The sequence below is a fragment of the Botryllus schlosseri genome, chromosome 7, assembly GCF_051294905.1.
Source record: "Botryllus schlosseri isolate E-star chromosome 7, Bs_hap1, whole genome shotgun sequence".
Lineage (NCBI taxonomy): Eukaryota > Metazoa > Chordata > Ascidiacea > Stolidobranchia > Styelidae > Botryllus > Botryllus schlosseri.
Window position 1 is genome coordinate 27,284,645 of NC_137242.1, and position 12,848 is coordinate 27,297,492.

The window sequence follows — 12,848 nt, forward strand, 5'->3', positions numbered from 1 at the left end:
AACTTAAAAGTAATTATGACGTCATATGAAGATATTAGGTGTAAAAATAGCAACCAAGCTAGCAACAGTGGAAGAAGTGGAGCCCAGTGATTGCGCTTGATTAATCAACACATAATGAGTTAAATACTGATAGAGATTTTCAAAGTATTAAGAAATTATTTGCAGATAATTTATTTAATAAAAATAGTATTTATTTATTAGTAATGATTAGGGCGGTTTTTTTTTGACATGTCAAAATTTGTCAAAATTTTGTCAAAATTGTAGCGTTAGGTCAAAATTTGTCAAAATTTTTCATAAAGTCAAAAAACTTTTGACGTCTGCACTTTGTTGGTATTGTAGATTTTGCACTGTCGGTGAACTTATAATTTGATATTTTACCGCTTTTAGCCTATTTTATAGGCCTACCCGTTGTAAACGGCTAATCGTCTGCCCATTGTGAATCATAAACGGTCAAATAAAACAAATAATAGGTAGACATGGTGTTATGGTCAACGTACCGCAATATCCTAAATGAAGAAAGACTTCTTGTGCATTGCATCATTCTTACATTAAGAACCGCATGATGAAAAATTGTGATGTAGACAACATTGTCAGAATGAAGCAACATGGTGTGTCACCAGCACACGCAGTGTACGCACAACTCCTGCTGTTGAACGTCCTTGGCAAGCTTCTTAGTAAGGACGTGCATTTTCTACCCAAGAATGTAGGAGAGTATCTCTCGTTGTACTACAAAATATTTTAGTTATTTCTACCATAATACATACACATACATACTCTGGAATTCTTCATAGGGCCAGATCTCGTTAAAATATTGTTTTTTTTTTCATGTAAAAAGTTGCCTGTTTCTAAGCCAAAAACGTTTTTTCAGGCCAAACTACTTCTTTAGGACAGTCAGTTCCAACCAGAAATGAAGATAAGTGGTACAATTTTAACATTATGCGGGAAAACACCTAATTTGCATATGTTAGGTCAAAATTTGGTCAAAATTCATTTTTTTTAGGTCAAAAAAAGTCAAAATTTTGATTTTTAGGTCAAAATTTTCTTTTTTTTAGGTAAAAAAAAACCGCCCTAGTAATGATTGAATTTCTCACTGTCAATACTCTTTTTTACAAAATTTTCTACTCCAATAACTTTGGCTCTACAGGTCGGAATCGGGCCAAATTTGTTCTGCAACGTATTTTTAGACGATTTCATGGGGTGGCCAGTAAAATTTGGAAAAACTATACTTGTTATTTTTTAAATCAAAATTTTTCTACGTGTGGAATTGAGTCAAAGTTGATGTGCCGCAGTTTTTTCAACTAGTTTACAATCAAGTTAGCCATTGAAATTGGCAGTAAGAATTTTTCGAACAGCCCTGTACACTGGAGCTGTAAAAAACGTTTCCTTCAGATTTCACTGGCTACTTGATAAAATTGTTAGGTTGGTTAAAAAAACGCTTCATGCCAACTTAGGCTCAATTCCAACCAGTAGAAGCGAGATTCTTTCAGTGGAAAGTTTTGAATTTATCATTAAAAAATAAAATTTCAAAATTTTTCTGTCCAACCAATAAAAGTGTTAGGCTGTCAGTAGACATGATGCATAGCCAATTTGGCTCAATTCCAACCACTAGAAGCGAAGTTATAACAGTAGAAAAATTACTAATTCCATGATTTTATAATAAATAATTAAGGAATAGTCACAGTAGCCTAAATACTATTTTATTCAAATCCAAATTTTTCTACTGCAATAACTTCACTTCTATTGGTTGGAATTGAGCCGAATTTGGTGTGCACCATCTCTCTACTGACAGCCTGACAATTTTATGGGGTCGACAGAAAAATTTTATTTTTTAATGATAAATTCAAAACGTTCCACTGCACGAATCTCGCTTCTACTGGTTGGAATTGAGCCAAAGTTGGTGGGCAGCGTTATTTTAATCAACTTAACAATTTTATCAAGTAGCCAGTGAAATCTGAGAAAAAAGGCTTTTTTTAGTGTACACTGTACAGTGTACATGTCATGTCTGAAACATGAAAAATCTGATTCAAGTGCCAATAAGATCATGAAAACATACAATATGCAATCCAACATGTCAAAAGCGAAAAGACAACTCCCACGCAATACAAAGCAATTTCAGATTGATGCAATAATTTTTTCAATTTCGGATTACACGAATCATCCAGAAGCGGGAGGGAACCGGATTTGTTTTTGTGAGGATATAATACGTCTGGAATATCTTTTCCCAAAAACTTACATATTGGCTCCCACCCGTTGTCGGCACCGTGAATCAGCAACTTATCACGGGGAGCGCATTGGCAAACATAGCTGTTGTGTTTACGAAACTTCAATTTGTACAGCCGTGGGTTGTCTGAAGGACGTAGCCCTAGTGGCCCTTCAATGCCTTGGCAAAATCTTAATAAGGCTTGGACCCTTCTAAGAAAATCTCGCCCGCCTGGGAGAAACAGCCATAGCAAGTGTTGCAAGCTCTGTTTCGTGGATACTGAATTATGCATCGCTTGATAGCTCTTGTACCAAGAATCCTCATCTCTTGTGGTTAATATAATCTTGGCTTCTGTAAAGACTTTGTGTATCTCTTCCCAAAATGCCACAACTGGACCGTCGATCAGAACATCAACATCTTTAAGACTGGCATATATATACTGGTCCGTGACTGTGCCATCATGAAATTTATCCCAAAGGTGTCCGAGTTCCAAAAGTTGATCATCGTAATCGTAAACTTTGTAACCCAGTATGCGCAGGGCTTCCGCCAAACTTTTGGTGCCAGTCTTCCAATAACCAGCGCAGATTACTTTCATTTTGGCAGTAACTTGAGTGATTATGCTACTGGTGATAAAACTGGAAGAGATTATAGAAAAATGTGGTCAAAGTAGTTATAGTTGGTACTTAAGTATAAGTAGAAATTACAAGTTGAATTTATAATCAAGTGTAGCGATTTTAAAGAAAGTAGAGACGAAGTATTCTAGGTCTAGTTTTGCCAATAAAACAGAAAACTGTTAAACAGAAGTCAAAGTAATCTAACATCATAACCACTTGAGCTATTAGAGCAGTGATTCTCAACCTTTTTGTCTTCGCGGACCCCTTTCAGACCGTCACGGACCCCTACAAAGTTTTAGTTCAAATTTATCTTAATTATCGTGCAATCGTCATTGTCTTGAGCGAATGATAACTGTAGGGTTTGTGATAAACAGCAGCAAATGACTTTTCTTGAAAATAATCACATTACACATGTAGAAATTGAGCTGACCTCCATTAATTCAAAGCGAATTCTGCAATTTCATTTCTTGAAATACGTAGTGTTGTCTTGAAAATCAGAGCCTTTGATAGGATATTAGTTATTACCGAGTGCCGAAAATCCATTTCCACAAATATAGGTGGCTGGCGAGTGTAGTAATAACGCGTGACGCTTCCGACGACACATTTGGGTATGATCGCAACAAATATGGCACCAAAATTGAAAAACAATTTTTTCAATGAACATATGCCGTCAATGGTTAAATGGTTATATATATCAGAGGAGAAAATGTATTTTTGTGAACATTTCAAAGTCACCGTGATTGACCTTACTTATCCAACTTTTCTTTCACAATCCCCGATAAAACATCTTCAAACAGGAAAATGTTTTTATCCGTAGGCTATTGACAATTTAGCAATTAAAATGAGTCTGCACAGTATGATAGTTAATCTTAGACTGCCATTCTGTTGATGTGAGCTCTGGAGTTTTACTAGTAATGAAGTGATTTTCCGAATTGAAATAAATAGTTTATCACCTATTTTGAGGCTTCACGGACCTCTTGAAAATGCTTCACGGACCCCCGGTTGAGAACCGCTGTATTAGAGCAAGAGTCAAAAATTTGCTTGAGTATTTCAAATCAGTAGAAGTAATCTAGCCTATTTACTGATGGCACCGTCTACTTTGCACATGTCGACTATGTTACAGCTATGTGGCGTTACAACGGAACACCCAGAAACTGCACGTTCTCCTTTAAATCGCCACAGGTCGTATAAACCATTTCTGAAATAATGTAAATTCATAACGACTAATGGAATGGATTTTATGCCGCAACATACCTCGCTTGCGGTGAATTTTCAGATCAATTTGATCATATATTTGATTTGGATGATATGATGAGAGTTTCGTGGAAAAAAATATTTAGACCAAGATTTCCAATTTGCTTTGCATCCAAGTAACGTTGGGTTCCATGGTCCTATTTTCTCAGAATATTCGATGCAGTAATGACTAGGGCTGGGCAAAATCGAGTAACTGAGTGATTTGATTCTGAATCACTTATTCTGTTCCGAGTCGATTATCATTCATTATGACGCCACAACAGAATGTTCTATGTCAAAGTTCAAATATGTATTGTACCTACTTATGCCACCACAAAGAATATAATGCCTGTTATCGATCGCACATTAAAGATACTTTGGTATTTTCCGACCATACCGATTTCATTGCACTTCTTGACAATGATGTGGGATGATCATGACTTCGGAAATGTGCTATTTCCAGTAACATTCGTAGCTTTGTACTATGTCTCCTATGCTGCGTCACAGCCGATCAAGGTTTCAAGGCTTTCCCAGCGGAAAACAGTGTCAAAACTATAATTCTCGTCAGTACATAAACTTTCAGTTGCGAGGAGTGCATAATTTCAGTACTCGAAAAAATCGACTACTCGACTCAAATCAAATCATTTTTGAGATTTGAGTACTAGAATCATTGTGCTCACCCTAGTAATGACCTAATAGCACAAACAATCTAGTATCTTCGCTTGCTCGCTTCATATGCTCAACTACGGCCATGGTTGGAATTTATCAGACGTGCACCGATGGTCACCATTGTGCAACCGCGAGTAAAGTCAGGAGAGATTCATTACTCCAAAAAGTTCACAAAGCTCATTTTATTACAACTGGACCAACTTATATGAGCAACTATAAAAAATCCCTAAAAACATCCTGCACTTCGTGCGATTTGCTGTACTGGGCATTGATAATGATCAAGTCTTGTCACGATTTCAAAAAATTACATACCAAATCTTGCCTTCACGTCGTACAATTTGTGCCAAACTGATTTCGGTACGGTACCTTTAACTTGTGACCAAGCTAAAATAGTGGCTCTCAGCACTTTCGAGCTATCAGCTTCTGTTACGGTGGATCAAGGTGGTACGTGAGTTTGGGAAGCACTGGCTTGCATCCAGACTGGAAACAATGCTTGTTTTCAGCAATAAGTTGCGTGTGACAGAAGGGATTCTTGCATAAAATAATCAAGTATTTGAACGAAAAGTTGCACGTGACGTTGCCACCAATTCCACTCTGGGCTTGCATAAAGACAACTCTATCCACAAATATAAATATGACGACATGATGGTTAAAGTTTTAAATAAATTGAGTAACTGAACAATTTATCTCAACTGATGATACGCGTACATCAAAGCGATACAATATGGAATTCCATGGTAGGTGGTAGGTCTACTAAGATTAAGATCTAAACTATGAATATCAAGAGTAAGAGATATTCTATATTCACACATTCGTTTCATGTCTAATATCAGAAGTAGTGAACTCACTGCATGCTTTGTGGCCCGCACCAATATTGGGCGTGCAACAGACATGTAAAATCTACTAGATTTTCAAATTGAGCAACTCGGTACACACTTTTCAAAACTCGCAACTATAGAACAAATGGGGAATGACCTTTAAAAATCCGCAACTAACTAATTAAAACGCGGCCAACTAGATGCAATCCGAAGCAAGTCAGCCCTCAAGATTACCGGATCACAAACTGACTTATGGACTCATGCAGCCTTCACTTTTGTCACTTATTTCAATTTTATCCTTATCTAGAGACTAGATACAGTACCTCTTATTTATACACGTTGTAGGCCAAGGTGGGTGTCTGAAATATCGCAATCGCTAATTTTACCTTCCCTGAAGAGATACATCATTTTAAATACATATCACGCCAAAGACAGCGCAGCTGTAGAAAAGCATCAATATTTACAAGAATCACTTTCGATTTCAGCAAACAAAGACATTCTGAGTTCAAATTCGACGCCAAAAATAGCTCTAATCTGGTGATTCCCCTGCAGTAGGATCGCGATCGCGGCTCCGTGCTTTTACAAATATGGCTCAAGTGTGGCCAGATCAATATTGCCAATCATCATCCTTGGTTTATTAGCAATTTTTATCAGTTCAATGCATCACAAAATGCGAAACAATAAAAAGATAGGAAGGTGTCGAAGCGACTTGGAGTAGTCTATGGAATCAACCCCCCACCTTGGCCTAGTCCAGGGTTTCTCAAAGGGAGGACACAGCCGTAATTTGAGATGGCCATACTATAGATAACTAACCTACAGATAGATGCGCAACAGCCTTCGTCACGCTCTCTTGCCCGGAGGAAATTAGTGCTCAGCAATCTGAACGCAGCATAATTGCTAATCCCGTAGCTGACGACCTGAGAGCTCAAATTAAATAGAGTTGATCTTATTTGAAAGCTACTGTCGCGTTGATTCTTTAACCAAGTCATGACTCGAGACTAGAACGGCCAAGACAGACATTTCATTGCAACTTCAAAGAATAGTAAAGTTACCACATTATTGCTATTTCATCTATCATTCCTGATACTTGAAAATATAGGCAAACTGTTAAAACCGAGAAAAATTGCGATATTTTGAAAGCGAGCCATTCTATCACTCGAGCCGAGTTGAAAAAAGTGGTGTGAACCGGATTGAACTGAAAACTGAACAGCGAACATAATGACTTGCACTCGGACTCGAGTCAAAAACTATGACTCGAACTCGTCCGTCTACTAGCTGACTTGAAATCGGACTAGACTCGTCGATGGTGAATTGAAAATTACTCTGCTTGGCTCGAGTCAAAACTATAAAAGGGAGATTGAATTGAGACTAGGAACCTTGTGACGTGGTTACAACCCTGGGAAATTGCGACTTTTGTACCCCGGCAGTCATAACTTGCGGCCAACAGCTACGAAAATAATTTCGATTATGAATATCATCTGGAAGTTGGCTCTGAAGTAACCAAGTGTTCCGGCAGTGACATACGTCGTATGTCTTAAAAAGGTCGTGCACTGTGCATACTGTGCATTAAACTCGGACTGAAGTGCAATTGATGTAGGTATATGGTGGTCTACTTCGGCAGGTCGCATTATTGTAACATAAAATTATCCATAATTCCAATTATCAATTGTCAACTTCCAGTGGAAGTATACGGCACCACTGCGACGAATCGTAATGGATTGAGGATTCAGCACGGCACAATAATCTTTGGAGTCGGTCTAAAAACGCCCGGTCTTGAAGTCATTGTACGCACATGCCCTATTTCTTGTCGCTTTCCTATTCTATACTATCTTCTTTACTTTCATTCAGTGTTGCAGTGATAACGCTGTGATCACTCGCCCATGATATTCCGCTATGTCTCGAATAAGAAACTACTTCTGGTTGTGATGTCTTGAGACTCTATATAAGTGTAAGTGACACGTGTTAGAGAATACTTTTACTATGATTATGAGACTCTATACGCAAACTACTGTACAACGTTCTGAATAAACCATTGTATTGAGTATATATCTGTTACCAAGAACTTCACCAAAGGAACAGCTTCTCGAGTTGAGTATTCAAGTATAGCCGAAATCCCAAGATATTTGGTTAGCTACGCTTCTAATACAGATCACCAGAGACAATAAGCTCTAAATCCCGCATGGCGCCGCCGAGTCAGTCGTGAGATATACATCTTCAATACTAGGACGGACGTTTGCTATCGACGACAAGGACATTCTACACCCACATGGACGACCACGGTACACGTTTTTAATTCTCAATTTCTGTTGAAAACTCATGACAGCTGACCCTATTGAATTGTGTATGTGTTAATGATTTTGGAATTGTTATTGTTATATTGTCGTTACATATTCAATGTTGCCATAGACAAGTGTTTACTAAAGTGTCTAAATGGCGAGTAAAAATATGCTACCAGCTGAGAAGGTACTATACTCTGAAATCGGTCACGCTGAAGATGTTAAGCACGCAGCTGCTTTACCCGGTATTGCCGATGAAAGAATTAGGCACGCCTTTGTTGAAAATGATAATTTTATAATGCTTGAGACATTGTTAGACTGTTGTGAATAATGTTCGCTGTACTAGTGTTAGAAGTGTTTAGGAATATTGATTGTGTTGTGTCGTCATAATGCCGCGTATAATCTCTGGCCAGTGTGCTTACCTCGTGGCACAAGTTTAAGAAAGTTTCGAGACGTCGCTCGCTGTTTTGAACAGGTACGCTGTAAAATACTCTGCTGTGTGTTGGACTGGTGTTTGAATAAGAATCTCAAGCCGCAGGTAGATCGGATTAGATTCTGAGTTTTTCATCAAAGGTTATGCGCCCTTGCTAATCTGCTCAACAGCAACGATGTCATCTGCTAATAATATGGATAAGTTGAAGTGCGGTAGGATGAGTAATTGGCCTACGTGGAAGATACAAGTTAAAGGTGAATTAATGGCCAACGATTTATGGGAATACGTTGCAGAAGGAGATGTAGAGAATGCATCCAGGTCTAAGAAGACTAAAGCCGCCGGAATATTACTGCGTAATCTTGATGGCTCTGTGTTGCCGGCTGTACCGGAAGAACATCATAGTGATCCGAAGAAAATATGGGAGGATCTGGAGAAGAAGTTTGAGCCGAAGAATTCGATGATGTTTCTATCACTGAAACGGCAGATTGAAATGATGCCGACTTTTACGGATACGAATATTATTGAAAAGATTCAAGAATGTCAATTGCTGTTTCAAAGAATGGCTTGTATGGGTCATGCCGTTAGTGGTAGTGACCAGGTTTTCGAAGTAATAAAGCATTTGCCGTCCAGTTTTGATGTGACGCGTTCGTATCTTGTGAACAAAATGCAAAGTAAACCGGATTATTCGTTGGAAGATTTGCTGGTGAGAGTGCAAACCGTGATTTCGGTTTCCCCGCCGCAAAGTGTTCAAGCCTATCAGGCGAAAGGAAAGTACGGTAAGCCCAAATTTACTGGTACATGTGATCATTGTGGTAAAGTTGGACATAAAAGGTCCATGTGTTGGGATCTAAAAAATGATGGTAATCCCTGTGGTCGGGAATTTGAGCCTCGTGGTTATGGCCGAGGAAGATCTGCTGATAGAGGTAGAGGACGTTTTCAGCGTCGAACTGCTCATTATGCTGATAGTGGAAATGATATATCCCGAGAGAATAATTCGATGCGTGTAGAAGAGAGACATTCTCTGTTTTATTCATCTGCTGTTTTACCCATGGAAAGTAGAAACCTGGGTATGTCGCATCGTGGTAATAGCGATCGTTTTCGCGTGAGTAAGCAATATCTGATGCTTACGTCTGTTTGCCTGTCTCGACACAGACTGTCTGTTATCTGTGACAGTGGTGCGACCAGTCATATGAGTTGCATTTCTGAGATGTTTATTGAACTGACACCTTTTCGTGTGGAAATTGAATTAGGTGATGGTAAAGTCATATATGCTGAGGGTATTGGGACCCTTCGTATGGCCATGTATGAAAATGGCGAGAGAACTGGTATTGCCGATTTACAAAACGCACTTTATGTCCCCGACTTATCAACAACACTGTTTTCCGTGAGTGCCGCTGTTGATAATCCCAAATATGAAGTCGTTTTTGATTCGGCTGGTATTCGCATTTTTGATAGATATGCAGGGCTCAATGTTGTTACTGGCAGTGTCGTGGACAATTTGTATATGCTGGATTTTCGCCCTTGTAACGAAAAAGAAATGCGCAAGCCTCTGCCACGCCCCATCGAGAAGGAGCATTGTTCTCCTAAAAGTGATGATAATACTAACAAAGTTAACTGTTTTCGTGGTTCTGGAAACGGAATTGATAAACCATGTGTTGTGGCCAGTAAAGTCGGTGATGTAGGGTCTGTCAATGACTCTCAAATCCCGCGTGGCTCAGAAGGAGTGCCTTCCAAATTATCCACGGCTGGCATGGATTGTAATACTTGTGATATAGCGGATGATTTGCCGCTGGATACTGTTGAGGAATTTGTGAAAGACAATGTTACTGAAAATTGTCTGGCTGGAGCCGTTTCAGCTGAGTTGTGGCATCGTCGTCTTGGCCACATTGGACATGATAATTTACAAAAGATGGCGAATAACAAAATGGTGAACGGTATGGAGTTTAATGGTCCGTTGAAGCTTGATTTTTGTGAACCTTGTATAATGGGGAAGTCTACGAAGTTGCCCTTTCCTAAACGTTCAGAGCGACGGGCAACGCGTGTGTTGGAGTTGATACACTCTGATGTCTGTGGACCAATTGCTCCCGAGTCTCTTGGTGGCTCGAAATATTTCCTTACATTCACGGATGATTACAGTCGCGTGAGTTGGGTGATTCCCCTTAAGAAAAAAGCCGACGTGTTTGCAGAGTTGCGAGCGTTCGTGCAACATCAAGAAAATTTTCGGAAACAACGTGTTGGATGTATTCGTACTGACAATGGTGGCGAATATATCAGTAATGAATGTGAATCCTGGCTTAAAGAGAAAGGAATACGGCATGAGAAAACTGTGAGGGCTTGCCCTCCGCAAAATGGCGTTGCTGAACGTCTGAATAGAGTACTCTGTGAAAGAGCTGCTGCTATGATTCATGGATCGCAGGTACCACCGCATCTGTGGCCTGAAGCGATTATGACCGCTAATTATTTGAGGAACAGAAGTAGTACTGTTGCTCTGGATTGTAGAACACCGTTCGAAGTCTATCACGGCACCAAACCTAGCGTGAAGCATCTGCGGGTGTTTGGGTGCAAAGCTTATGCGTTTTTGCCGAAGAGTGAGAGAAGAGGCAAGCTTGCTGCTAAAGCTGAAATATGTACATTTCTGGGATATGGCCTGTTAACGAAAGGTTATCGTTTATGGAGTGATGAAAGGCAAGAAGTAATAATACGACGTCATGTTCGTTTCGACGAAACACGATTTGGTCAAGAAGGAGAAGTGGCTGAATCTCAGCCTGAAATGCCTGCATCGCGTTTCATCTATCCTGTAATGGATGACGATCAGGAAATACGTGATGATGGGAGAAGTGGTAACGAAGAAGAAATTGTAGAATTGAGGATATCTACACGTTTGAATGCTGGTAAACCACACCCGAGACTTACATACGATGAAAGTTTCCAACAGACTGAAGAACAAGTTGAAGATGATTCTTCAGTCTCATTATTGTCGCACGCGATACCAGCTACTGATGTGCTCTTGGCAGAGCCAAGAGGCCTGAAAGATGCATTGAACTCTGAGCATTCTGATTTATGGATGGAAGCTGCACGAGAAGAAATGAAATCAATGCATGATTTGAAAGTGTGGGAGTTGGTCAAAGCTCCTGCTGATGCAAAGATACTTGGATGTAAATGGGTACTGAAATATAAGTATGATGAGAATGGACAAGTGAACCGTGCCAAAGCACGTCTTGTTGCACTTGGAAACAGTCAAAAATATGGAAGAGATTATGAAAAAACGTTCGCACCTGTGGTGCATGCAAGCTCATTTCGTGCCTTCATTGCTTTAGCGAATGAGAAGAGTTTGCAAATTCATCAGATGGATGTTAAAACTGCTTTTCTCCATGGGAAACTAAACGAGACAGTGTATATGAAACAGCCTGAAGGATTTGTAGTAAAAGGGAAGGAGAGCATGGTGTGTTTGCTGAAGAAATCAATTTATGGGTTAAAGCAATCACCGCGTTGTTGGAACCAAGTTCTTCATGAAAAATTGACTGGAATGGGATTTAAACAAACTGTATCCGACCCATGTATATATATTGGAACACGATATGGGGAAAATATTTATTTGGCGGTGTACGTCGATGATATTTTAATTGCTGGAAAATCTGAGAATGCGATAGCTCAAACAAAATCCTTGTTTCAAAAAGAATTCAGTTTGAAAGATATGGGAAAGCTGCATTATTTTTTGGGAATGCGTGTGAAACAAAGAGATGATTACATATGGATTGGGCAAGATAGTTACGCTCAGTCGGTGCTTGAAAGATTCAGAATGTCTGACTGTCGACCGGCATCTACTCCAATGGATCCTGGTGCAAAACTAGAAAAGTCGAAGTCAACTGAAACAAAGTTTGATGGATCTACTTATCAAGCAGCAGTTGGAAGTCTGCTTCATCTAGCACTTTATACCAGACCCGACATTGCGTTTGTTGTGGCGAAACTGGGTCAATATAGCAGTGATCCAACTGTGTACCATTGGCAGATGATAAAGCACTTGTTACGATACATTCGTGGAACTGTTGATTATGGGATACTTTACAAGCGTGAGCCGAATACAATTATGGCTTACGCAGATGCTGATTTTGGTGGAGATCGAGATGACAGAAAGTCAACGTCTGGATATGTAATAATGAAAAACAATGGTCCTATTGCATGGAGATCGAAAAAACAAACTGTCACGGCACAGTCTACTGCTGAAGCCGAATTCATTGCGTTGAATCTTGTCGCTGGAGAAACTGCATGGTTTCGTCAGTTGCATGACGAAATGGGGAGAAAGATTGATGGACCAATCACGATATATGAAGATAATCAAAGTGCTATTGCTATGTGCAAGAATCCTGTCAATCACCAAGCAAACAAGCACATTGCAATAAAATTTGGTTACATCAAAGATGAACTTGATGGTGATAGAATTGAAATTCGTTATGTACCAAGTGATGATCAATTGGCCGATATCTTGACAAAGCCTTTACGTCGACAACCCTTCTGTTACTTGAGAGATAATATTGGTGTTACGCAAATGCCAGCTGATGAACAGTTAAAAATATCCCAAGAGAAGGAGTGTTGAAAATGATAATT

The 12,848-nt window shown here is 39.5% G+C and overlaps 1 protein-coding gene across 1 annotated transcript; it reads right to left on the reverse strand.

The window, feature by feature from the left end:
- Window positions 1-1,977: 1,977 nt before the first annotated feature.
- On the reverse strand, window positions 1,978-3,270 carry LOC145443602 (uncharacterized). The gene has a single exon (XM_080321545.1). It carries the CDS (start codon window positions 2,793-2,795, stop codon window positions 2,040-2,042), a length of 756 nt encoding a protein of 251 aa, XP_080177671.1. The 5' UTR covers window positions 2,796-3,270; the 3' UTR covers window positions 1,978-2,039.
- Window positions 3,271-12,848: the final 9,578 nt, after the last annotated feature.